Source organism: Urocitellus parryii, chromosome 6 (assembly GCF_045843805.1).
Source record: "Urocitellus parryii isolate mUroPar1 chromosome 6, mUroPar1.hap1, whole genome shotgun sequence".
Lineage (NCBI taxonomy): Eukaryota > Metazoa > Chordata > Mammalia > Rodentia > Sciuridae > Urocitellus > Urocitellus parryii.
The window spans coordinates 157,833,344-157,860,606 of record NC_135536.1 but is presented as its reverse complement, the minus strand read 5'-3'; the positions used below and the strand labels follow the sequence as shown (position 1 = coordinate 157,860,606).

Here is a 27,263-nt window from a genome sequence, read left to right as displayed (position 1 = left end):
ACTGAATGGCCAGCAAACACAGGGGCCACATCTAAGGGGGCCAACAACAAGGGGCACTCCCTCCCTCACACCTGCCACCCTGTCCTTTGTGGACAGAGACCCCATAATAGGAAAGAGGGACACAATTTGCCACAAATGTGACTCACCACAAAGCCCATTCTAAATAAAAAGGGGGCAGCTACAAGTAACTAGCCAGGCAAAACCAGCTGGCAATGTAAACACCCCCCGATTCCTGTCACTTAAATTTTCATGAAATTTCTCAACTTGGTTTAGAAAAAGGATACAGGAAAATGGACTCTTAATCAGTGGGAACACTAATCAGTTGGTTCTTGAGTGGTAGGAAAGTTCTGATTCGCAGGACTGGCCAAATATTGTGGTGTAATACTCTTTGCCACAGCCTAGGCCTAACTCCAGCATGATGTGTGTTGAGTCAGGAGGAGATGTGTATATCTGACACTGGTGAACAAGGGCAAGCGGCTCTAGCTGCCCTGCATCTGACCAATAACCCAGGGTGGTTCAAGCAAAGATCATGTGTAGATACATCTTGGAAAAAAGAAAGAAAACAACATGGATGGATAGGTCACTGGGCACTAGGGAAGGTCATGGGAGCCTTGTCTGTTTGTTTGGTTGGTTTCTGCTTCTGGGTAAAACACAAAGAGTAAATATCCAAAGGCTCTTCTGCTCTCCAGCCTGTCCCCCCCACCCAAAGAACTTTCTTGTCTGGCTCAGAGGTACATCCCCTGAATGAACAATAAAATTATTTCATTTCCAATTCTTCTCAAGTGAGCAGATAGAAGTGCCTAGAGGAAGAACTGCAGCCAAGATGGTGTTGGACCCTCCTCAACCTAGGCCATCTCCCCACTGGCAGGTAGGTGGGCAGAGGGCAAGAGCATGCCTGCAGGTCTCTGCAGGGGAAAGACAGCTTTCCAAGCAGGCAAGACCATCCCTGCAGAAGGCTCCCCTTGCCCTGCCGAGCATTTCCTCCATGAAGGCTAGAGAATCAGGACTCACCCCTCAAAAACAGACAAACCAGGAACAGACCCCAATGAATTAGGCAGAGGGAAGAGCAGCCCCCTACGCCTCAGATCCTTACCCATTTTGACTGATACCCCCAGTTCACTCCCATAGCACTGCAACCCCATTACCAATTACCATTCAGAGTACAACTCTTCCCTGACCCTCCATGGATCTAAGGAGCCAGGTGCTTACTAATACATCATTACACTGACATCAGAAAAAAAGGAGAAAAGCAGTGCCTTTTGCCTCCCTGCCCCAATTTTCAAGGAAATTCAACCTTAGAACAACTGTGTCCACTCTCCTTTCTAGAATATTCCCCTGTCACCATGAGATTGACCAGGTTCATCTCCATGACAAACTGAGGTCCCCAATCTTTGCTTGACTTGCATATGTTCCTGCAACTATAAAGAAAGAACCCACTCTGCTCCCGACCCAACCTCACCCCTGGGCTCTTCAAAGACAGCATGTAATCTCCAGCCCCATCAGTCACAGGTTTGACAACAGCTCCATGCCTAGCATGCAAGTTGGATGGGAAAGCTGCCTGTCTCAGAGCTGATCCTGGCCTGGTTATCATGAACAAGCACAATCATGGCCCAGGGAGGGGCCGGCAAGGGACTGGAAGGTGTGCTTCCTGAGTGGGCTCGCCTTCCTGCTTGGGCTGTACCTTATTGAGTTCCCTCAGTTTGCTCTTGGCAACAGCTGCATCTTCCTGCTCAGTGGCCAGCAGCTTTTCCTTCTCTTCCAGCTGGCGTTTCAGAATTGCCACAGGGTCGCCCTTCTGAGTGGCCTAGAAATGCCATGGAGCCAATGTTAATACAGGGGATTGACAGACAATTTGCTTGTCCCCTCCCCCCACCCTACCCCCAAGCAATCAGGTAAGAGGGAGGCCCGAGGGTCTGATGAAATGGGAACAAAAGCTTCAAGGCAAGCAGGTCCACACTAACTCCAGGCATCTATAGGGAGAAAAGGTGGCCCTGCTCAGCCACTCAGCCTCCGCAATAGGGATTCCTGGGGTAGTACTTAGGATCCTCGTATTTCCAGCCCCCTGAGCCAGTATGTGCAGTCTGGAGGCCACTGGTTGCAGCCCAGGGGGCCAGAGGGAGGTGTACTCTGGAGACAGTGGCCTGAACTGAGTCTCTTGTGTGGTTACCCTGAACTCCTTCAATACTCATGCCCAGTAGACCCCAAACATTCACTGAGCAAGGAGCTCCCAGTATCGTTGAGATTATACATGATGCATGACACCCCCCAGCAACAGAAAGGAATTAACTCCCACTGGCGTCAGGAAAGAAGCTCCCAGCCTAGCTCTCAGGGCACCCCCAAAACTTCTAGCCACTAAATACTCCAGAAAAGTTACCTTGACTCCAGACTTTGGCTAAGAAAGAAACACATGCACACAGCATTTCTGGGGCAGAGGCACCAAAGGGTAAGACTCAGAACTTGCCTGATACCATGAGGTCCATCAGAGAAGCTCCTCAGGGCTCACCATCAGGTTCTCTCACCCAGTGTTCCTACACCTTCCTTCCCACACTCTGAGCTCTGGCCACAGATCAGTGAGGCCCCACCTTGTGTGTTCTATTCCCCAGACTCCCTGTGATGCAGAGGTCTGCCTCTGACTCTTAAGAGGCTTCCCATTTTGGTAGCCAGGCTGGTAGCCAGAAGCCAAAGCATTTTTAGGGTGATTCACGCTATACTTGTGCATGGGCATGAGTGGCTAGGTCCTGCCAGGAAGATGTGAAGAATGTTTTAGGAAAATTCTCTCTGCAGCCTGGCAAGCAAGCATGGTTGATGAATATTTCCCGGGGATGGAGGTGTCTCGGACCAGGCAACCACTACAGCTCAGTGGTCCCTGAAAGGCAGTGGAGAGGGGCCACCAGCCCCAGCCCACTACAATAGTCTCTGAATGGGCCCACCTTATGCCAGGTGTCCTGAATGATGCCAGTCTTCTCAGACAGGATCTCAATGAGCTGCTGGGCCTCACCCTCATTGAATACCATGCTTCCAACCGTGGAGACCAGTGTCTTGTAAGGCAGGTACAGAGGGCTATTGGAATCCAGGGACACTGAAATAGGAAGGAGCAGAGCATTATATTCACACCCCAAAATGACAGACGCCATAACAAAGCCCATCAGAAGGAAAAGGATCTGGTCTGTCCCTCTGCCTGGGTTCAGCAGGCTGGTGGCATTGTGCTCCTTCAGGGCATTGAAAATGAACAAACAATGGTACCCTGCACTGCCCTTTTAACTTGCCAGAGAAAACCCCAGCCTGGGATCGAGTAACATCCCTTTATCATCAGGATGCAGAATTAAGCAAGGGGTACTTTTCCCAAAGTTTTTTCTCCCCTTCTCCACTCCTTTTTTTCTAGCAAATACCTTGGTCTAGTTCTCACCCTGTACAACTCCAGAAGATTTTCCCTTAACTAACATGTCCCTGTGTTCCTATAGGCTCTGACTGCTCAGGGAATCCATCATTGACCACTTGCAGAACCCCCAGGATGGCATACTCCAAGCCACGCAGAAGGATGGAAAATGAGGGAGGCTGCTTCCCATGTATTCAGGGTCAAACACTCTATTTCCAACACTCCCTGAATGAAGCTTAATCAGTGACAGGTTTGGGGAAAGGACAAACTGGGCTAGACTCTTCCAGAATGGGCTGGTCTACTCGGTGGTACCTGAATGACTTCCTAAAGGACACAGAGCCATTCGCCAACAACCAATTATCACTAATGAAGAACTCCTCATCACCCTCCCGCTCCCCATGCACAGTTTCTCTCATCACGGTTCTCATGCAGCCTAGAGATAAGAAAGGGTAAACTGAGGTGTCTTGCCTGAAATGCTAAGGCAATTCCTTCCACTGAGGCCCAAATCTGCACCATGGCTAAAACAGAGGGCCAAAAATGAGCTAAAACAAGATGAAACAACAACAAAAAGAGAGCAGCCTGCAGCAGCACCTTCAGCTAAGCCCACCTTACAGGGACAAAAAATGGGAAAGGTTTCTATAGCAACCTCGAATTTTCTGACTTGTCACAATATTTTTACTTACCAGTCACAATATTTTCATTACAAGTTAAAGCACTTAGCATGATACCTTAATAAGGGGAATGCAGGATGTGGGCGAGCTGGTTGCTATGAACACCTTTTATTTTATAACTTCTTACCCTGGTGAAGCTTGGGAGATTAAAAAGAATGTGGTTCACATTGAAGGCCTAAGAGTTGGTAAGTGCCACAAAAATGGGTATGGGAGGGTATGCCCCCTTCTTTCTTTACACTGGGATATCTGTATATAAAATAATTTTAATTATAAACTTATGCACACAAGAGAAAATTCTGGGTATACACAAGGCAAAAATAAGTAAATAAATACATAAAGACCCTTGTGAGCTCACCCTCAGAAGACACCCCCATTGGTACCATTTTGGCTATGGTTTCTCGTTTCCCCCCTCAGCCTCCAGATGCATGTTCACTGTCAGCACTGTCCAGGAGAAGAAGACCACCTATTCAAAGACACAGGGAGTTGCAGAAGAGGCAGGACAGCCATGAAAGCCTATGTCCAGCCGATGGCTGCAGAAACATTTCCTTTTCTGATTCAGAAAGGTCCAGCCACACGTGGCCACTGAGCACTTGCAATGTGGCTTGTGAGATTTGAAATATGCTACAAGTGGAAAGTATATATGGGATTTCAAAGACTTTGAGTTTAAAAAAAAAGTGTGAAATAGACGTAATAATTTTATATATCGATTACTTATTGAAATAATGTTTTGGATAAATTGGGCTAAATATGTCATTAAAATACATTCCATTTGTTTCTTCTTGGCCTATGTTAAGTGGCTCATGAGGAGCATTTCGGTTACATAAGTGGCACATGGCTGCAGCTCACACTATATTTCTCCTGGACTGTAGTCTCTACTCCTTTCCAGTTCTGGGGACCTGTAAAATGCTTCCTGCTGAAATCCTGGCAGGCACTGTCTTTGAAAAGGGTCCCAGGTGACTGAGGACTCTGGCCTCAGTCTTTGAAGACACTCTGTCAGGCCCTGTGGCCCCACTCCACCAGGGGAACATCTGGATAACACCACTGGAGGAGGCCTTGCTAGTGAACACCATTTTCCTCACAGGCTTCGCCCCAGCCAGATGCCTCCCCAATCTTGGCACGTGTATGCACTCCTGCATGCTCTGTCCACAGTGTTTCCTAGGGTCTTCTTCCAGCGGTATTCTAATGAATCTTTATTAAAACTTTCTAGTATAATTATATTAAAAATTGTTAGACATTTTAATTTAAAAATATAAGCAACTTATAACAAGTAAAATAATCCTAAGCTATGTAGAGCAAAACTGAACACTCTTCTCTGCCTCCTCACCCCAACATAAACTTTCACAGAAATTTCTCCATGCTTACACAAACACTCCCTTTTAGGTTATTTTTAGAGAGCCATTAACTTCACAAAACTTTTTTCATTAAATATTTTAGGTAAGAATTGCACCACCTCTATTCTCCCCAAATCAGGAGCAGTAAAACTGAAAAAAAAAAAAAAAAGGCAAGCACTTAGAAGCAGGAATCAGAACTTCTGAGCTTCTCAGTGAATCACAAACATCATACCCACAGGAGCCTAACATATGCCTGACACCTCACTCAGGTCTCCAACAAATACTTGAGGACTTGGTATTGTGAACTTTTAAGGCACTAAAATCAATCCAAAATATATGCCAAAGATATGTATATGTTAAGCCACAGGGTTCAAAAAAGCATAGGAGCAGGGAATTTTAGAGGAGACCAACTCCCTGAGGGGCAGCTGCTACACTCAGTGTTTGCCTCTTCTTGGTGGGTTTCAAAGTCCAAGAAAGGACAGGCCAGGAGGCTTGCAGAAGGAGGAGGAGGAGGAGGAGGAGGAGGAGGAGGAGGGAACAGAAGAGTGAAGGAGATGCAGGCTGTGTCTTGCTGTGATGGTATCATCAGACCCTTGCCTGGTCGTGGACACAGAAAGAGGTGTTATGACAAATGTCCACACAGGCCTGGTCCCAAGGGATAAGCCTCCCCTCAACTGGGTGGTCCTAGTGTGTTACCTCATCTCCAGGTGACGACTCCCAAGAACCCTCAGAGCTGCAGACTTGTCCAAGAGACTAGAAATAAGATTTTCATGTGTACCTCCTGACCCTCAATGCTCACAGCTAACTCAATAAAAAATAAATTAATAAAACCACCATGTTGCTGAACAAATACATCCATGGATCAGGTTCAGTCTGCAGGCCACCTCTGCCCTTGGCCAGAGCAAGGCCTTTGTAGCCAGGTGGCCTGGGCTATAGCTTTTAACTTAACTCCTTCCCTCCTGAGTTCTTTGAACAAGGGGCTTAACAGCATCCCCCCCCACTTTGCCTCTCTTTCTCTGTGAAGTAGGAGTAATAATCATTCCTTCCTAACAGTGTGGCTGCAGATAGTATACTGCAACATGCTTGAGACAACGCCTGGCACAAGGTAAAGCACTGAACAATAAATTCACAGGACCAGCCTTCAAGGACCCCAGGAAGAATACAAGACCTTGACCCCCTTCTAAAGAGAGCCCCCTGCCCATTGCCTATTCTCAACAAAGGAATGAAGAAGTCATGCAAGGGTGAAGCTTGGGAACCATCCCCTCCATGGCCAAATCTGTCCAAGAAGATAGGTTGGACAGAACACCAGAGTCGGGGATCCCCTTGCTCTAGCCTCACACCATTGTCCTTACTCAAGATGCTAAATTTAAGTAAGCAGAGCCTTGTGCTTCTAGAGCTCCCCACTAAGACGCTTGCAGTGGCTCAGAAAATGTGCTTAAAGCCCCAAACTTCAAAACTACACTGCCTTCTGTGACCACACAGGAAGGCTTTATCACCTAAAATTAAATTTCTTACAAAAAGGCATTTAGGGGTCTCTTTCTCTTTCGCTGCCAACCATGAATTACTTTGAATAAATTATTCTTTGCCTGCATAATCACCAGGCCTCAGCCATAAAAGGAAGATGTCAACCAAAAGGGGATTCCTGAGACTAGGCAGCCCAGTGCTAGATCAGCAGCTGACCCCCATCTCAACCCCCCGATCTCCAGTGTGTAACTGCTGGAAAGTTCCTGCACAGCTCACACTCAACCTCCTTTCCCAAAGGGGAGAGAATCAAACCATTCCAGTTCCAGGAACTGCCTTCTGGGTGCCTGGTGACAGCTGGTGGCTAACAGGAGGGGTCATCACCTCAGCGCCAGTTTGGGCCAATCAAAAATCTCCAGCTCAACTCCAGCTGTTGCTGCAGGTACCCAGTTGCCCTGCCCAGAGCAGGCAAGTCCAACTAGTCTCCAAACACAAATACTGTACCTACTGTGTACCCAGCAGTATGCAAATACTAGGCCTGAAAAGGCAAATTAGAAGCAGGACTACATGTAGAAAAGGCAGTGGACAGGGGGGAGTCATGCAACAGCGTAATATGAAGGAGACCGGGGGAAGCTCCTACTGTAGCAACATCACTTTAAAGCAGGCCCCTAAGTCAAGCACTACTACAGGAATGGGAGCAGCCCAGGAAAGGCACTGAGACTAGCAGGAGCCTGGCTAGTCAGATTCCAAAAGAGCTGGAGTAGGTCCAAGGCTTCACAGGCTCCAAGGATCTGGATTTTACCCTGTAGGCAGAGAAATGCCTAAAAGGGAGCAAGGTCTATAGTTTGGGGAAATGATTTCAGTATGCCAAGATGGACCAGGATAGAGGCAGACAGTACAGGTAAAACCCCCAAGACAAGGGTCCAAACCCAAAAGTATTTAAGAAGCCAAGCTAGTGGGAGAAAGGCCCATGCTCCTAACATGGAGCATGATCTTGGGGGCTGGGAAAAGAATCAAAATCAGCTCCAAAATCAGCTCAGGCCAGGCACTGGCCAGCCTTCCTGACAACAGGCAGGCAAAGGAAGAGTGCCTACATTGACCCCTGACTGCAAAGGACAATCACATCTGGCATTCAAGTGCACTGGAAGTAAGCACAAATCAGGTTGGGGCCTTTACTGAGCCCTTTCCCTTTGATTAGAGGAAAAAGTAATGTTACCAAATTAAGAGGACATGAATTAAATGGTTCTAATGAAATTTAAAATGTCCTATAGACTGAATGACTCTGTTTCCTCTGTATACTTCTGTTTTCCCCTCCTCCTGGAGATTTCAACAACAACAACCAAAAACAAATTTTTTTTTTTTTTTTTGCTTTTTTCTGTGGGAAAAAAAACCTCACACATCACAATATTTTTAAAAGACAGATAACTAATGGAGAACTTCTGGGCAAGATCCCTCCTTGGGTTTCCTCAGGCATACAAGGTTAGTGGAAGGAGAACACAATTTCAATGACAATCAAGATTTTACCTAATGCCTGCAGAAATAAACAAGATGTTTACAATCTTGGTCTTTCCGACTACAGTTGCCTAGGCAGTGATTAGAGTCCCAGCACTGCCATGCCTTAAAGTGACCTAATGGCGATTTCTGGAAGAATATCATCTAGTGGCTTCTCACTGATACTTGGCTCACTTCCCTAGGGTCCGTTTTTGTTCTCCTTTTTAAAAAAGAGGAAGAAAAGCAAAACTTGGGTTTGAAAAACTTAGCACAGAAGGTGAATAATGGCTCAAAAGCCCCTGAGAGTTGTCCTCAGAGCCTCAGACCCTGAGAAACTGACTTAAAGTCAAAAGAAAAAGTATCACGACTTGTTGGCAGTGGGCAAAGAGCAGTTTGCAGGGAAGGGCAGTGCTGGAAAACTGCCCAGGGAAACTCTGTGCTGCCATCTGCTGGCTGTGCAACTCCTGCAAGGTCTGAGCTCTACTTTTCCACTTTTTGAAACAGGAAACCTATAAATCCACCGTACAGAACTGTAGGGGATAAATGCAGGCAAAGGAGAATCATGAGCCACACATCTCAACACAAACTAAATAGCATAATGGTCACCCTTCCTGTGGTGACCAGCAGGAGGCCTAGGACACAGCGGGCCCAGGATGCAAAAAGGATGGTGGTAGTAGTGAGGAGTAGGAAGGGGTGTTACCATCATTGTAACAAATAGTCTAAGTAAGGAATATGCTCTGCTGTGGTTACCTGGAATAATTTTCCTGGTAGCTTTGATAATTCCTCCCTATACAATCTAAGCTCCGCCCTCATTAGGCTATAGACTCAACTCTAGACTTTGGATTGTGTTTCCTGTTGTTTATTTCTGCCTAATCTGGTGAAGGTTGAATGGTGGCCCAGGGAGGTTGCACACAACAAGGGCTCACAGTCTCCATCCCACCCTCATCCAACAGGATGCTGCCAGATTACAGGATGTGGGAAACACCTTTAACTTTCCACCTTTGCTCAGCTCATAAACATTTACCAGTGTGTGCCAGGGGCTGGGATGAGCATTGGCATCATGATGGAGGCTTGAAAACTGGCCTCCATTCTAATGCCCCAAAAGAAGAAGGTATTCCTTTCTGCTGTTTTCTCCCTCCTGAAGGGTGGTGGGGCTTTCCTGGGCCTTGACACTCTGGCCCCAGAGTAAAATCAGTAAATGTGAGCAGGCTGGAAGAGGGGGTGGGTCACTCAATGAAAAGCCAATCCACAGTCTATGAGAGAAGTACCATGACCTCAAGGCCCCCCTTTCCCATCAGGCAGGAACAGAAAGGTCTTTAGTAGGCTCCCCACCTGTGACCTGGTCTCAGACTCTTCCCATAGCAACACAGAGTGAGTTAAGTTCCAGTTAAAAGCATACTGTTCTAGACCCATTCTAACTGCGGAGTCCCCAAACAAGAATACTATGCAGATCCCAGTCCCTCATCCATTGCCCATACTACATTGACTTAAACTCAGCTCCAGGTACTGGGACGGAGTAGTTCTTCTGATAGTGTAACACCAAGATGCCGATTAGTAAGCAATCGACAGCCCAGGGATCAGGGCAGAAGGTAATCTGACATAATTACAAGGACAAAGACTAATTCCGAGGATAAAAACAGATTTTTAAAAAACAATTATAACCATATACATACGCTTCCTGTACAAGAAACTGGGCTTTCCTTACATGCTATGCACAAGTTCTGGGCAATCAGCTAAGGTCAGTAATGGCACCCCAAACACAAGACACTTTAGTTCTGGGGAATTTCTACTTTAGGATTCTGCCAATTCTCTTCTCTCTAAACAATTAAAAAAGACTCCAAACTTTTTGTTTCATAGGCCAATGTTTTTGCTCACTCCATGCTGGGTTTATGATGCTCCCCCGTGAACTTACAGCCCTTTCCACAGTGCCATAACAAAGACCATGTGAGCAGTGGTTAACTCAGAAAACAATTGTGCTGGCCTCTCATCATAAATTGCAAAATGTTTTGAGAGCAATGCAATACCATCTTCCTAAATTAAAAATGTACCCACCTTTGACTCAGCAATTACACTTCTAGGAATTTACTTTATAGACACTCATACAGCAATATATGTACATCACTGCAGCATTAATTTTAGCAGCCAAAAAAAGCCTGCACACTACTTAAGCATCATTTAAATAAATTACGATACATTCATGCTTCAGAATGTTATGCAGCTGAATGTGGCCATTTCGCAACTGCAGTGTGGAAAGATGTCACCAATACACTGTTAAGCAGAGAGCAGTTTCTAAGCTGTGTAAACCACTGTTTGCATGTGACGAGTAGGGTCTCCAGGGGGAAGAGGGTGGTGATAGGCATGAAGTGGGAAGACTCAATTTTCCTTCCATGCCTCTATACTTTTGAAATCCTGCTTTCTGGAAACATTTATGTAATAATAAATTTTAAGAAGCAAGGATTAGGAAGGCAGGTGTTCACTGTCAAATTACAGCCATGGACAAGTGGTAAAAACCTGTCACATGGCCCCGGTCTGCTCTTATAGGAAAATCAGAACAGACGTTCTGGAAGAGTTCCAACTTAGGCCTGCAGAATCATGCCCTATGTTTGCCTCCACACCTGCCAGGTCTCTTCTAGGGCACCTGTCAGCAAGAGCCCCCCCCCCCCCACTTACCAAGTGTTAGATAAGACCAAGAAAGCAACACCAGTTTCTGATAGACCCCAGCAGCTCCAGTGCTGGTTCTGCACTGGGACTTCACTCATAGCACCCACTGTGATGCAGAGGACAACAGACAGCCCAAATCAAGCAGGAAAGGAGCCATGTATGATTCCAACATAGGGCTGGCAAAGACATTTCTGTCTTCACAGGGCCACCTGAAGGTGACCCAAAAGGCCATCTCCCTCCAAATAGCTCTTGTTCACAGCAGGGCTGTCTAACCGGACTTTCTGTCTGATGGAGATGTTCTTTCTTTGCACTAAAAGGCCAGCCACTGGCCACACCTGACTACTGAGCTCTTAGGGTGTGGCTAGGGCCACTAAGGAATTGAATTCTTAATTTTATTTACTTTTGACTGATTTAAATGACAATTTAAATGGCCTGTGTGACTAGTAGCTCTCACAGTGGATTGAACAGATCTAGACCTTCACACTCAAACTGTTAAAGGATCCCTGGATCCTTTACCTGCCCAAGTAAAGGTGTCCTAGATCCATGGGAAGAGCTCCCTTCCCAGTCTGCTCCACACCAGTAATCCAGAACCCAATGCCCATTCATCTCCCTGATCCCAGAAGCATGGTCACCACGCCACTTCACCCTGTCCTGCCTGAAATTGTGAACACCCAGGGCCAATCAGCCCACCAGGAGTTCTGCCTACAGTTCCTCTTGGTTGGCCACATGTGGCCTCTAGAGTGCAGACAGGCTCTGGATGGATGGAAGTTCAGTCTCAGCTAAGGGGCAAGGAGGCCAAGGGCAGGCCAGTTGGAGCTGACTACAGTCTTACCAACAAAAGGAGGAACATGTGTCTAACTGCACGGAAACACTAAAGCCTGCTTCTCATTTATGACTGCTCACCTTCCAACAGTCACAGCTGCAAATAAATCAGATTAATTCTGGTACACTAAACTCCATGTACAAGATGTAATGGCAAGAAGTGAAGACCAATTCCATAAGCCTCTGGTAACACTCTGCACCATCAATTCAGATTGGTTCTTCAAACCCTCAGTCACAGTGCTTCACAAAAGCACGGCTGAAGATGAAGAAAAAACTCTAAGGGAATGCTGGACAAGGTGGGAACATCACTGCAAATGACCGAGAGTTCCTGGCCTGGAGAAAGGCCAACGTGATGGAAAATGGCCAATACTCTGAAGCACATCACCCACCTGAAGTGGGTCTTCACAGAGCAAGGCCTGAACCGGAATTCTGTCATTTATAGGAAATGTCCTCTCTGTCCCATGTTTCTTCGGTGTTTCTTGCATATTGTAAGAAGGAAAACCTAAATTGACTGTGAGGGTAAAGGCACACACTTCACTAAGCACACCCTGGGACCTCTATCCTATACATAGCTACAAAGATGTAGGCACTATGCCAACAGCTCACCTTGCCCTTCTTGCCCCCACTACCTGTCAGTTGCTGGGGGTGGGTCTCCCTCCTGTGCTATTAGCAGGAGGAAGACAGACACGCAAAAATTAAGAAATGTTCCTGGAGCACTTCAGCTAGAAAGAGTGGAAAATGCATTTGTGCTGGGGAATAAGCAGACTTTGAGAGTCCGTATGAGGCAAATTCAAATGGGTCATCTAGTCAAGGACAGCCTGGCCCCAAGAAAACCAGATAAAGCATTCTACATATATTCACCATGTTAACCTCATAACCCATAGTCAGTAGAGACCTCCACTTGCTTTGGACATTCTTAGATAACATCATCACAGAGCAAAGTATACCATTCAATTAAAAAAACAGTAACTCCTGAACATGTTCTTTCCTGCTTTGGTTTGATGATGGCCACATGGGGTCTGACAATGTAACTAATGGATACAGTAAAAAGACATGATCCTTAACCTCCATCACTATCCACACAGACTAGCTATGGACACCTCCATTTAATGCATGCCAACCTCCTCATATCACGGCAGCACCTCCTTCCCTGCCCTCCATCTAGGAGATACTCAGCTTCTGTCATTCCAGGGACTCAAAGTCTGCCACATCCTGAGTGTAAGTCAGGAAGCTGAGGAGATTCTCACCATTGCAGGGACGTGGGGTATGGGCCACTCTGTCCATGGTAGGAGCAGAAGCTGAGTTTTGAGCATTAAAAGCAAGAATTCTGCAAGGCGTGGTGCCTTGGAGGCTGAGGCAAGGATTGGAAATTCAAGACCAACCTGCGCAACTTAGTAGACCCTGACTCAAAATTTTAAAACTAGAGGCTGGAGTGACTCAAAATGGGATAGGGAGGAAGAGCATGAGAAGAAGACTACCACTAAATAGGGAAGAGATCATCTACCTGGTGTTGGTCTTCACAAAGTATGGCCTGAAATACTCACCTTGGAGACTTGCTAATACACTGTTCTAATTCTATGGAAAAATAATCTACTGAATACATGCTCTTGTCAATTAGGCAGCACCTGGAACTTTGGGACTTACCACCCATCCATGTGTGTTGGCTAATGACTCCCTTCCAAGTTCATAAATGCCTCCTTTCATCTGTCCTGAGCTTACACTGCTTGAAAATTTCAAGAGGGTCTCCTTAGTACAGCTAGAGCTCTTGACCCAGTCATTAAGGCCATTTTCCCTTAATGACAATTCTGAGTGGCCTCTCCCAGCCTTTGATGATATGAATGACCTTCACCCTCTTGGGTCATCTTCTAGACTCATACTCAAGGGTCCTTCTCTGCATTTCACCACAACTCTAAGATAAATCCACTGCAGAGGCCTGACATGCTAAGCTGTATCTAGAGGGTTTACCAGATGCAGGAAAAGCAGTTCCATCTGCCTCTGACATCCAGGTATCTCTGGATTGTTTTCACATCGGGAAGTGTCATTATTGCTGGAGTTGTGTTTTTTGTTTTTGTTCTTTTGGAATGATGAACAGAGAATTTAAGATAATATATCAAGACCCAATTTTATGCCCCTAAAATAATTTAAAAGGTCATTAAATAAGAAGGATTTTAATAGGAAATTATCTACTACAACAGCTCATTAGAATTTCTGTCCCATGTGGCCTTGCACAGAAAATTATCAAAGGCCTTCCACACAAGTATTTTCAACTTCAGGGGGCACTGTCACAGCCACAAGATCCTTCTTCAAGGTTACTTTCTGACTTCTCTGAAGAATAAAATATTATTACATTGCAAAAAAAAAAAAAATCAGAAGACAACTGGACTTCTCAATGTGGAAAGTCAGTACTCTGAATCCACAGGTTCCTCATTCACGAATTCAACCAATTATTTACATAGCATCTATACTGTGTTAGGTTTAAGTAATCTAGAAATGATTTAAAGTATTAGGGGAAAGCTGGGGGTATAGCTCAGTGGTACAACCCTTGCCTAGCATACATGAGGCACTAGCACCACAAAAACAAAATAATAAGAAAGTATATAGGACAATGCAAATTCTAAGTCATTTTATATAAAGGTCTTAAACATCCAGAGAGTCTGAAATACACAGGGGATAGTCTTAGAATCAATCCCCTTAGTCATGGAGGGAAGACTATACATTTCCTTATTTTTTTATCAGTTATCACTCATCTAATGTCTTTGTTTTCTATTGCTATGTTGTCTAAAAAAATCTGGTATCCTGCTTTTTTCAAATGAAAATCATGCTGTAAAGTTTCTGCATGTCACGGTGGAATATTCACACCCATCACTGTTGGTGGCTGCTCTGTGTCTGGGTGGGCAGAATGAATGTACTGAGTCCCCAGGCAGTCAGGGCCACTAACCACAAACCCTCTCTGCCACAGCTTACACTTTTTGCTCAGAGGAGAGTCTCAGGAGTAGAAGAAAACTACAAGCCCCTCCAAAAGCTCTTGATATATTTTGCTAAATTGCTTTTTAAAAGGGTCATACAATTCACAATGCCACAATCTTTTTAACCACAGCCATGTTTTCTTGCTTGAAGTAATCATCTTAAATAAAGTTTATTTTATTTGAATATTGTGAATTTTCAAAACTGTCTGATATATGAAAAGGTCCCTCCTAGCCTGTGTGTAGGCCTGAGGTAAGAAGCATCTCCTGGGAACTGGTAAAGAGTACAGTATCGAAGGCCCACCCCAAGCACTCCCCCCAGCTAAGGCACATCTTTATCTTAACAAGATCCCCAGGGGATAGTCTGCATATCAAATATGAGAAGAACTGCAGGAGGAGAAACATTCAGGACCTTCAAGGATATTTTTTTTTGTGGGGCGGGGGGAGGGCTGTGCGGGGGGTGGGGTAGGGGTAAAGATGGCCTGCATCCACCAACCATGAGAAAATAGCAGAAAATGCACAGTGCAAATTCAGAAAAATGAAAAATACAAAAAAGTACTTTCCCCATGTTTCTAGACTCTGAAGAAAAAAGAAATCTGCCTTGCGTTTCCAGTGTCACACCAGTTGCCCATTTCCAGCTTTGTCTTTTACTGTTGGTCCTGACAATCCCACCTGGCCATCTGTGTAGTCAAGTTCCCCCACACCCACCTCTCATTACAACCTTGGACTGTCTTCCACCATCTGGGCAGATCAATATTAATTTCTTTTAAAATTAAATATATTTTATCTAAATGTTAAAGTTTTAGAAAGGGTAAGTTTAAGGGGGGAGTAAGTTAGTTTTTATGAACATGGTGTTCAAAATCATTCACTGAACATTTTTCTTTCCTACTAAAATCTGATGCATCCCTCATGTATGTTCTCAGGGGTGACAAAGTTGATTTCTGGACCATTCTACTTCCCTACTTATAATCACAATATTTGGGAGAAATGTTCCCATAGCAGACAGGACAGGCCTTATAAATGCTATTTTAAAAAATCTATTCACTGTTCTTACCTTTTTCCCCTCAGATGGAGCTTTTACAACTTTTGTCAAGTTAGAGGGGGATAGCTCATTGAAAGCTTAACAGGAGACCATAAGTTAACTTGAAATAACTACCATTTTATCTATAATATTTAATCTTTCTTATCAGGATCATGGTAGTTATTTTCCTGGTTCAAATTTTCTTTTCACCTCAATCAAGCTGTTGCATAGATTTAGACAGATCACACATAAGTCTTATTCCTTACAAGGTTCTTTATTACTTGGCAAATTAGGGTAATTTCAACTTCCCTTCCAATATTATTATCACCACCACATTTCTGTTTCACATCTTATTTCAAACATCTAAAACCATCCAAGGTAACAAAGACCATGTTGTTGTTTTTGCAGGGGTGAGGATAAACCCAGGGCCCAGTACATGCTCCCAAGTGCTCTATCACTGAGTCATATAATCCCAGTCCTAATAATGACCATGGGGCACAGGAAGCACTAAACAACTCCATGTGGGAAAATCTGATGCCAGCCAGTTCTCAGCTCTACCCCTATCTGCGGGTGCAGTGGAACAAACATCATGTTAAAGACAGGGCAGTATGCTACTCTCCAGCCTTTGGAAGTAAGCTAAAGCCCAGTTCCTCAGTGTCAAGGTCTTAAAAGGCCAACCTGACCCAGGTGGGCCTCTTGATGCTGAGCAAGTCCCAGAGCCAGTCATGTGGGATGGGTTTCCTCATATACTCCGAGGAAATGTCCCATCAGAAACTGGAGTTGGGGGAGACCTGAGAAAGGGAACAAAGTTCAACAGAGGAGCAAAATAGGAAAATTCAACTTTTTAAAAACAACAGGGCCCTATGCTACATGACACAGGTTCACACCTTCAAATGCCCTAAGATACCTTTCCTTAAGACAAACAGAATTAATTTTCCATTCAGTCAATGGCTATTCAAACACTGGAGGAGGAAAGAAGTGGAGGGGGAGGAGGAGGAAGAGACAAAGTGAAATCCAATGAGTGATGCACTCTGGTCCAATTTCTCTACTAGTATGCACTACACAGATAAAGGCAAATTAATGCTCTACATGATCTAATATCTGTCTATATGAAACAATTCCTACATTAATGTTCCATAAAACTTCCATTACATAACTAGGGTAGGAGCAGGGAAGAGAGGAAGGTTGGAGCAATATGGAAGAATGTGTCTGCACCTTAAGAACATTACTCTACTGCTATTAACCCAACAAATATATTTAAATGCATAAAGCTATACAAAAGCATCAGGTGAAATAAGAACAAAGAACAGTCTGACAGAATACAGTCGGATATTTAAGACTGACTTGTCAAGACACAGTCCTATGTAGACTATTCCTTCAAATCCCCTACCCAACATCACTTTGCAGTCCTTCTCACTGGAGACAGAGAAGACTCCCTGGCCCTTGATTCAGGCTCAGTCACATGATTTTCCCTGGCCAATGATCCCAGGATAGATGTGTTTCTACTTGAAATGCCCTTTTGTCCCTCTACCCTGGAGAGCCACTGAATCCCCAGCCCAGACCTCAGAATTAATACATGAGGACCAGACGTGAGCTCAACTTGCAGCAAGGAGCTGACCCAGTTAGACCACAGCTTGAAGCAGAACCTCCAAGCCAAGACATCCCAGCCAACCTCCAGCCAACTCACAGCAGTATGAAGAAGGGTAAGTGACTGCTGTTGTAAGCCATTAAATTTGGGGGATGTTTGTTACAGGGTCTTATTGTGGCAAAAGCTGACGATTACAGATGGCTCCTCAAGGGAATCCACAAGCCATATAAAGACAGCTTTTCCCTCCAAGGTCACAAAGAGACCAGAGTCACTTACCAGGCTCACCTTTTTTCTTTGAACCAGATTTCTTCTTTGCAGGAGCCTCTTGTTTTGGTGCCTCCTGGCCCTGGACCATGTCTGCATTTTTACCTTGGACAGGAACTGACTCTGACTTTTTACCCTGATTGGCAGCTGCATCCATCTTTTTGCCCTGGTTGGGAGACCCTTCTGCCTTTTTACCCTGGTTGGGAGTTCCTTCTGTCTTTCTGCTTTGATTAGGGGTTCCTTCAGCTTTTTTCCCCTGGTTCGTGACACTCTCTGCCTTTGTGCCCTGACTAGGAACTGAATCTGGTTTTTTGCCCTGGTTGGTGGTCCCCTGTGCCTTTTTGCCTTGGTTAGGCGTCCCTTCTGCCTTTTTGCCCTGGTTGGGGGCTCCCTCTCCCTTTCTGCCCTGGTTGGGGCTCCCCTCTGTTTTTTTGCCTTGGTTAGAAGCCCCCTCCCCCTTTTTGTTCTGATTCTGGGCCCCCTCCCCTTTCTTGCCCTGGTTTGGGGGCCCCTCTCCCTTCTTGCCCTGGTTTTGGGCTCCCTCTCCCTTCTTGCCCTGGTTTGGCGTTCCCTCTACCTTTTTGCCCTGGTTCTGAGCCCCCTCTGCTTTTTTACCCTGGTTCTGGGATCCCTCTCCCTTTTTGCCCTGATTCTGGGCCCCCTCAACCTTCTTGCCCTGGTTTGGCGTTCCCTCCAATATTTTACCCTGGTTCTGGGCCCCATCCCCCTTCTTGCCCTGGTTCTGGGCCCCATCCCCTTTCTTGCCCTGGTTCTGAGTCCCTTCCCCCTTCTTCCCCTGGTTCTGGGCCCCATCCCCCTTCTTGCCCTGGTTCTGGGCCCCATCCCCCTTCTTGCTCTGGTTCTGAACCCCATCCCCCTTCTTGCCCTGGTTCTGGACCCCATCCCCCTTCTTCCCCTGGTTCTGGGTCCCTTCCCCCTTCTTCCCCTGGTTCTGGGCCCCATCCCCCTTCTTGCCCTGGTTTTGGGCCCCATCCCCCTTCTTGCCCTGGTTCTGGGCCCCATCCCCCTTCTTGCCCTGGTTCTGGTCCCCCTCCCCCTTCTTGCCCTGGTTCTGGTCCCCTTCTCCCTTCTTGCCCTGGTTCTGGGCCCCATCCCCTTTCTTACCCTGGTTCTGAACCCCATCCCCTTTCTTGCCCTGGTTCTGAGCCCCATCTCCTTTCTTGCTCTGGTTCTGAACCCCCTCCCCTTTCTTGCCCTGGTTCTGAGCCCCGTCCCCTTTCTTTCCCTGGTTCTGAGCACCCTCCCCCTTCTTGCTCTGGTTCTGGGCTCCCTCCAACTTCTTACCTTGGTTTGGAGTTCCCTCCCCCTTCTTGCCCTGGTTCTGAGTTCCCTCTGCCTTCTTACCTTGGTTTGGGGTTCCTTCTATCTTCTTTCCCTGGTTCTGGGTTCCCTCTGCCTTCTTGCCCTGGTTCTGGGTCCCTTCCCCCTTCTTGCCCTGGTTCTGGGTCCCTTCCCCCTTCTTGCCCTGGTTCTGGGTCCCTTCCCCCTTCTTGCCCTGGTTCTGGGTCCCTTCCCCCTTCTTGCCCTGGTTCTGGGTCCCCTCCCCTTTTCTGCCCTGGTTCTGGGTCCCATCCATCTTCTTGCCCTGGTTCTGAGCACCCTCTACCTTCTTGTTCTGATTTGGAGATCCTTCTGCTTTCTTGCTCTGGTTTGGGGTTCCCTCTGCCTTCCTGCCCTGGTTTGGGGTTCCCTCCCCCTTTCTGCCCTGGTTCTGGACCCCTTCTGCCTTCTTGCCTTGAGCAAGAGCAGGGACACTGGTCTTGGCGCCAACTGGGGGCACAACAACCATAGGCACCTCCTTAGGGGAAGCTTCCAAGATGGCAGATTTGGAGGCAAGAACCTGAATGGAATTCACAACAGAACTGACTGCTGGTTCCACTTTGGCCACTTTTTTCTCCTTCTTCTTTCTGTCCTTAGGGGAGGAGGCTGGCTTCTCTTGGGGCATGGCTGGTACTGTAGCTATAGGGGCAACAACGATGGGGGACTGGAGTTGGGTCAGGGCCGAAGTCATTTCAGGTGCACGCACTGATTCTTTGAGGAGGATGGTCACATTGGGGGCCAGGTCGTGGTCGGGTATCTTCCCATTAGGTTTCTCTTCCTTTTTCTTGGTCTTTCCTTTCTTCTCCACTGTTTTCTCCTTCTTCTTTTTCTCTACTTTCTGGTGGTGTGTTTTTGCCATCTCTTTGCGTTGGTTAGCTAGGGCTTCTTCATACGAAGTCTCCTTCATGGAGAAGGTTGACACCAGGAAGATGCCGATGGCAGAAACAACCATGAACCCACCAAAGACCACAACCCCCAAGGTCTGAGTGTCGTAAATATCCATCTTGGCTGGCTTTCTTTTCACCTGCCAAATACATACATTTGATTACTTTTTGGAGAAACTGAAGCATTTGACAATTTCCATCTCCACCCCTGTCACCAAATATAAGGTCTCACTAATTCTTTCTTCAGACTAAATTCAGATTAGAAACAAACCCAGGCAATCTTTGGTATCATACATTCTTACCTGCCCCTTTTTTAGAAGAGACCAATTTTTATCCAAGATCTGAGCGTCTCTTATTGATGGGAAGTGCAAATAATAGACAGATTGCAAAGTGCAGATCTATAACTGAGTACTTAATGTCCAGGAGACATTAAGATCAAGTCGCAGCTATGATCCCAATTCAAGATGTTCCCCGTGGCAGGGGTCAAAGATGCACTTGAGCACAAGTAAAACCAGATATGAGACAGTGGAGAGTAGTAGGGACTGTGGAGAAAAACGCCCTGCCTAAATTAGGTAGTAGGTTAGCCATTCAGCCATAGCTGACTGCCATAGAAATATGAGTACTGAGTTGAGAGATGATCTAATTGTTCACATTAGGCAGAAATCTTTTTCTTCTTCTCTTGATGTGAAATTGACTGATTTTAAAAATACCATGTGAGTAAACTCAAAAACATCAAAGCCTTTTAGCAGTGTACATTTTGGCCAGCAGGCCACTGGCATGCCATCTCTATTTTGTTGCCTCCCTTTTATCCCTAGCACTACTGGGGTCAAAAATAAACAATTGTGCATTACAATCCTAAAACAGTTATCAAGAACTTAGTGAAGGAAAATGTCTTTTTGCTGACAATAGCTCATGCAGTCAGAGAGCCTATAATTTGCAAGTTGGGAAGTAGGAGGGGAAGTCTTGGAAAGCCCATCAGACTCCAGGGTTGGAATTTCACATCTTCGGGCTGCACAAAGGGAGGGGACAGTATCAACAGGCCTCTGTCAGGCAACACACCCCACCATTCTCACTGCTACCTATGGGCAAAAGTCTGAGGGGCCAGAGGCAACAAGGTGCAGACCTTTCTGGCTGATGGCCCAGACTTAGTTCCACTTCACCAAGGAACCAAGGAGTGTATACAGATACTCAACTTTTAACTAATGCTGACGCTATCATCAATTCTCAGTCCACTAAACCGGAGTGAGAAAAATCTAACCCCTTTTAAAGAGGATCAGCAACAGAACAGGCAAACAGAAAAGGAAAATGGACAGGGAAGGCCAGAAAGGGAGAGGAAAAGAAGAGGACACTGCCCTCCAGGATTCTTAGACACCGCGGAACCTGGGTCTAGGCTGGTGGTGGCTCAGACATTGAGACTGCTCTTCCAAAAAGTTGAGATTCCAACACCTCCTGAGCATGTGTAGGGATGGAAATATCAAGTGGGAATTTCTAAACAACAATTACAAAAGCCAAATGTGACAACAGGGTGATTTAAAGAAGGAACTGCAAAGGACAGTGTTTAAATGTCTCAGCATCATATTCTAAAACAAATCACTCTACTTGCAGTTCAAACACAGGATTTCACTGTCTTTCTGATAAGCCCCTTAAGGAGGGTTTTTGATACTTCCCTCACAAAAGCTGCCCAGCACACTTTCATAGTGATCACACCATCAGCAGCTGCTGTAGCACTGACTTCTCCAACAGACGGTGAACCCTGGGTGGCACAGGGCCAAGGCACAGCTTTGCACCCTGGTCATCACGTCTGTAAACAAAGTCTGAGGTAAGCTCCTAGAGGCCTTCGACCTCTGGATGAGATGGCATTTGTGTTTCCAAGTGGATTCTGACCTCTGGCTGTAGTAGTAATAGCACAGGGCACCACCAGGGCATTCTCTTATGTGACGATCAAGGTAAGCTGTCACAAATGAGCCTTTCCAGGAACACACTCCCCCACACTTGGCATTAAAAAGGGACTTGTACCCTGCTCAGCCCTGGATGGGTTCAGTGGGTAGAAGGGCAGGACAAGAAGGTTTGCAATGCTGTGGGTCAACCCTATTTCTTGGTAGGTGTCTACCAACTGACGCCAAGTCCTCACAAGGACCTCTCAGAACTCTGCCAATGTGGATGCATTCATGCAGAAATAAAATAAAATAAAACCTAAATTCTAATCACTATATTCCTATTCAGATGACCAAAATCCTCCAAAATACCCCTTTCTGAAGGCAGACCAACACTGGGGTCTGAGTCACCCTAGCTATGGCTCCATAAACCTTAAGTGGCTTCCCAACAACTATGTTCTTGAGAGGTGGCCTCTCCTGGAGCTGCAGTTGGCACTGGTCACCAGACCCTAACACAGTGAATGGCCATTGACAGAGCAGGGCCTGTTCACAGCAGAGGACTGTACAGCTCTGTGAAGCCTCATGTTCTCCAGCTTCCAAACTCCAGCAGAAAAAACAAGGCTGGAAAATTAGCCTTTAATCTGACTCCACATAGCAAACATGAGATACAAAAATATATTCTCTGTGGGGAGCTAAGAATCAAGAAAAGCAAACTTAGGAGAATATTTTTCCTCTGCAGCACACACAAATGTATGTTTTATTGCAGCACAAATGTATCTTCCCAACTTTTGCAGAACGAGTTGCTTTAAAAAGAAATTACATCCCCACCACTAATTCCTGAGTTAGAATTTTTGAAAAGCAAGCTTTCACAGGAAAATGAAAAGCCTAGTCTTTAGAAATACACTGAAACATATAAGGCTAGGGTAATATCACTGTGGACAGTAAAGACTTGCTCTACAGCCTCAGAGAGTCAGCTTGGGTGTGGCTACACATATCCTGCATGACTTCCAGAAATGATAAAGCCAATAGGGCCTCTCAAATATGTTCTCAAGACCAGCATCCCTAGTGCTTCCCTTCTGAAATTTGCACTGTGGTAGGAGGCCCACAGTAGGAACTCTTCCAGGGCTTTCCCCTGGGCCACGCCTAGGTGGGCAAAGAATTAAGTCAAAAGTGTGCTTATCCATAATACAAGGTATCTCTATTGTGTCAATTCCAGAAACTTTTGTGAAACAGGTATTCTTACTCTCTCTCTCTTACTCTCTAGAGAGTAAGAGAGAGAGAGTACGCTTAAAAGAGTGTAAGGCAAACAGATGAAGGCCCTAAGAGGGAAGGAGTCAGAAGCAGGGGCCACCCATGCTCACTGACTCAAACTCCCTGAGCACCTCTAGGGTCCCAAGAGAATGATTCTTCCCTGGGGCTTGTCTCAGCTGCTCTGTGGTAGACCACATCTGGATGCTGGGAGAAGCCATGGCTACAGGTAGGGATGGTCAAAGAGGATAAGCCTCCATATCCTTTTCCTAGACATAAGGTGACTTAACAGAAAGAAACAGAACTAAAGCAGAATGGCAGGAAAACAGATATGGCTATATCAGAATCATTATCTCCTTTTTTTTCCCCTTAAGATAAAGGTTGAGCATTTCTAACTCAAAAATCTGAAATGCTCCAAATTCTGAAATTCTGAATACAATATGATGCCACAACTAGAAAATTCAACACCCGACCTCATATGATGGTCTCTGTCAAAACACAGGTGTACTCAAAATACTGTACAAATAATATTCAAGCTGCATGTGTAATAAGGTGTGCAGGAAACAAATGAACTTAGACTTGTCTCATCCCTGAGGTAGTTCTCATTATGTATAAACAAATATTCCAAAAATTTTTTTTAAATCCCAAATCTGAAACACTTCTGGTCCAAGCACTTCAGAAAGAGTTCAAAAATAAAGAAGAGCAAGAAAAATATGAAGAGCATGGAAAGAAGATTACCTCTAGATAGGGAAGAGAGGTGAGAGGGAAAGGAAGGGAGAAGGGGAATCGTATGGAAGATGGAAGGAGACCCTCATCATTATATAAAATACACGTATGAAGATGTGAGGAAAAAAAAGAGAATAGTGTCAACTTAGGTTGGGTAGACAGAAGTAATGGGAGGGGAGGGGAATGGATGGGGGAAAGGAAGGATAGTAGAATGAAACAGACATTATTATTGCTGTGTGTGTATACGTGACTGCATGACCAATTCTGCAACCTGTACACTCAGAAAAATGAGAAATCATATCCCATCTGATTCAAAAGTATGATATGTCAAAGTCATCCTGCTGTCATGTGTAACTAATTAAAACAAAAATTTTTTTAAAAAAGAAAGAAAAATATGAATGTCTATTTACCCACTTAGAGGATTTATCAAATCCTCTAAGAGTTTGCCATATTGATGAGACATTGTATATAAAATTTATACTACTACTACATGAGACTGCAATGTGACATGGCAACAGCAGAATAAAAATTCTCTCTCATTCCCCTCCTTGCTACCCAAGGTCCCTTTCTGGAGGCAACCACTGCAACAAAAGTCATTTTACTATTTAAAATAGTAAAATTTTACTTTCTCCTAAAAACATCAGTAATGCTTTTTGTAGTTAGGATTTCACAATCACTGGGTATTGACTTTGATAGACAACAAGAAAGAGTGATAGAACTTATCCCCATTAGTTCAATGACCAGCACCATTCCCTGACTGGTCTCTTTTTTTTATTTTTTACTTTGATTGAACACAGGGGCGCTAAACCACTGGGCCACATCCTCAGCCCCTGTCTGGTCTCTTCCTTCCACTCCTCTGTTCCAATGAGTGGACCTGTTTCTGGATTCTATACTTTGTTTCAAGAGTATATTCATTTATGTGTGCCCTGTGTCGATACCTATGTATTTAGCCTATGCATTCCTTCCAGAATATCCACTGGGATTTTTTTTTATTTAAATCACACTGAATTTACAGATAAACACAGAGAGGACTGACATTTGTAACCATGGGAACTTCCTGTCAACGAACACTGTTATGTTACAGCACTACATTGTTTTAAATGTTTTCTCATACTTTCAGAAAGCTTTTATGATTTTTTTCTATAAACTCTTGTAATTTTTGTTGTTGCTATTAAGATTACTACTGCTTTTAAATGTGCTGGCAGAAAAGTATCTTTTGTAATTCACTTTTTCTATTTTCTAGCTATAGACAACCTGCAATGTTCTACAAGTTTGCATAGGTATTATTTACCCAGCTTTTATTATGTTAAGCTCTTGTCAAATCTAGGAGTTTGCAGATTCTCTTTGTTAAAAAAAAAAAAAAATCATGTGTGGAAAACAAGACAGTATTGTTTCTTGCTTCCTAAACTGGATTATCTCATCTCTTCCCGTCTTAGCAGAGTTGGTGGGGAGTGCCCACGCAGGGCTGAGGGGTCAGTAAGGGGAAGCTTTCCCATGCATTTCTAAGTTTTTCCTTCTACGTTTCACTATCACATGTTATACTGACTGCAAGTTTTTCTCAGGTTAAGTAGTGTATCTTATCTTTTTTGGTTACCTGTTTTTAAGCAACTGAGTTGTAAATTTTTGCAAATTCTTTTTCATTATCACTTGACATTTTCTCTTTTAATCTGAAATGTGTTGAATTATAATAAAGTACCCCCCCTCCTTATCAGCTAGGGATATATTCCAAGACTCCAGTGGAAGCCTGAAATCAAACAGTGCCAAATCCTATATGTATATATTATGTTTTTTCCTATTTGTACATATTTATCATGAAAAAAAGTTCGTAAATTAGAGCAAAAATTGACAATAAAATAAGACAATTATAATAATACACTATAATACGTCCCTACTTGTGTTTTAGGCCATTGTTAAACAAATTAAGTTTTACTTGTGCAGTACCATGATAGACTTAGTCTGATGACACAGACTAATGGGCAGGTAGCACATATAGTCTGGATACACTGGATGAAGGGAGTATGTCCTGAGTGTGATGTGTAAGAGGATAATCCTTAGCTTATTCTAAGATAACTGAGTGACCCTGATACTAACCTTAGAAAACAACCTGAGAATGACCTCTGATTTTTCCACTTTAGAACACATGAAAAGTCCACATAAAAATATGAAGGAACCGGGGCTGGGGATGTGGCTCAAGCGGTAGCGCGCTCGCCTGGCATGCGTGCGGCCCGGGTTGGATCCTCAGCACCACATACCAACAAAGATGTTGTGTCCGCCGAGAACTAGAAAATAAATATTAAAAATTCTCTCTCATTCTCTCTCTCTCTCTCTCTCTCTCTCTCTCTCCTCTCTCACTCTCTCTTTAAAAAAAAAAAATATGAAGGAACCAAATCTAGAGATAATATTTCATGAGATTTTATCACACTACTCAGAATAGCAAACAATTTAAAATTTATGAATTGTTTCTTTTTTAAAATTTATTTATTTATTCTGATTAGGTACATATGACAGCAGAATGCATTTCGATTCACTGTACACAACTGCAGCATGCGTTTTCATTTCTCTGGTTGTACACAATAAAACGTCGCACCATATGTGTAGTCATACATGTATCTAGAGTAATGATGTCCATCTCATTCCACCATCTTTCTTGTCCCCATTATGAATTATTTCTATAATTTTCCACTTAATATTTTTGGGCCATACTTACCTATAACAAAAACAGTGGAAAGTGAAACTATAAGGGGGGGATTATTATCATACATATTCTGTTAACTCAAAAAGATGATTTCTATGGCATAAACGAGTCCTCAAAAGGTGGGGTGTTTTTTTTTTTTTTTAAATACTATCTCTAGATTTGGTTTATTTATATTTTTATGTGGAATTTCTGTATGTTCTAAGTAGAAAAATCAGAGATCATTCTCAGGTTGTTCTCTGATCTTGGAATCAGGGTCACTCAATTCTCATAGAATGAACTAGGATTATTCCCTTCCTCCGTTTTTTGGAAAAGTTTGTATGAAATTGTGGCATTTGCTCTTTGTAGGTTTGGAAGACTAGGGGTATAATAAAACTGTCAGGATGGTTGTCTGGAGATATTTTCTTGGAGTAGGGAGTAGAACAGTATAGAACTCAGGTAGAGTGCTGCTTCAATTTCAATGATGATTCTAGGCCCAATTAATTTTCCCTATTTCTTTGATCTTCCATTCTGTTCTCTCCAATTTCTTGACATGAACATTTATCAATTTTCATTCCTCTTTTGTTATAGCAAATATTTAAGGCAATACATTTTCCTCATAAGTACTGCTGTAGCTTCATCCTACAGGCATCAATGAACAGCATTCTCATAACCGGTTTTATTTTCTAGCTCCCATGTGTTTCTTCTTTGACCTGTGACTAGGCAGTGCTTAACTTTCCTAACACATAGGATGAGTCTTAAGTATGGCTGATAAATCCTAATTTAACTGTATTATAAGCCTACAGACTTTTAACCAAAAAAATAAATAATTATTGTGTATCCTAGGACATGGACACAGATACATACATA

The 27,263-nt window shown here is 44.4% G+C and overlaps 1 protein-coding gene across 4 annotated transcripts in view; it reads right to left on the bottom strand.

Annotated features, from left to right (window-relative positions):
* Rrbp1 (ribosome binding protein 1) overlaps positions 1-27,263 on the bottom strand; it is a 67,574-nt gene that overhangs the window by 24,347 nt on the left and 15,964 nt on the right. For 3 of the 4 annotated variants that reach the window (XM_077799916.1, XM_077799918.1, XM_077799917.1), the window contains exons 2-4: positions 17,662-20,014; positions 2,931-3,079; positions 1,682-1,804 (exon numbers count right to left, since the gene is read on the bottom strand). In XM_077799916.1, coding sequence (XP_077656042.1) covers positions 1,682-1,804; positions 2,931-3,079; positions 17,662-19,993 — 2,604 coding nt within the window. In that variant the 5' untranslated portion in view covers positions 19,994-20,014. The remainder of the gene's footprint in view (positions 1-1,681; positions 1,805-2,930; positions 3,080-17,661; positions 20,015-27,263) is intronic. The other variant, XM_026400718.2, reaches the window with a different exon arrangement.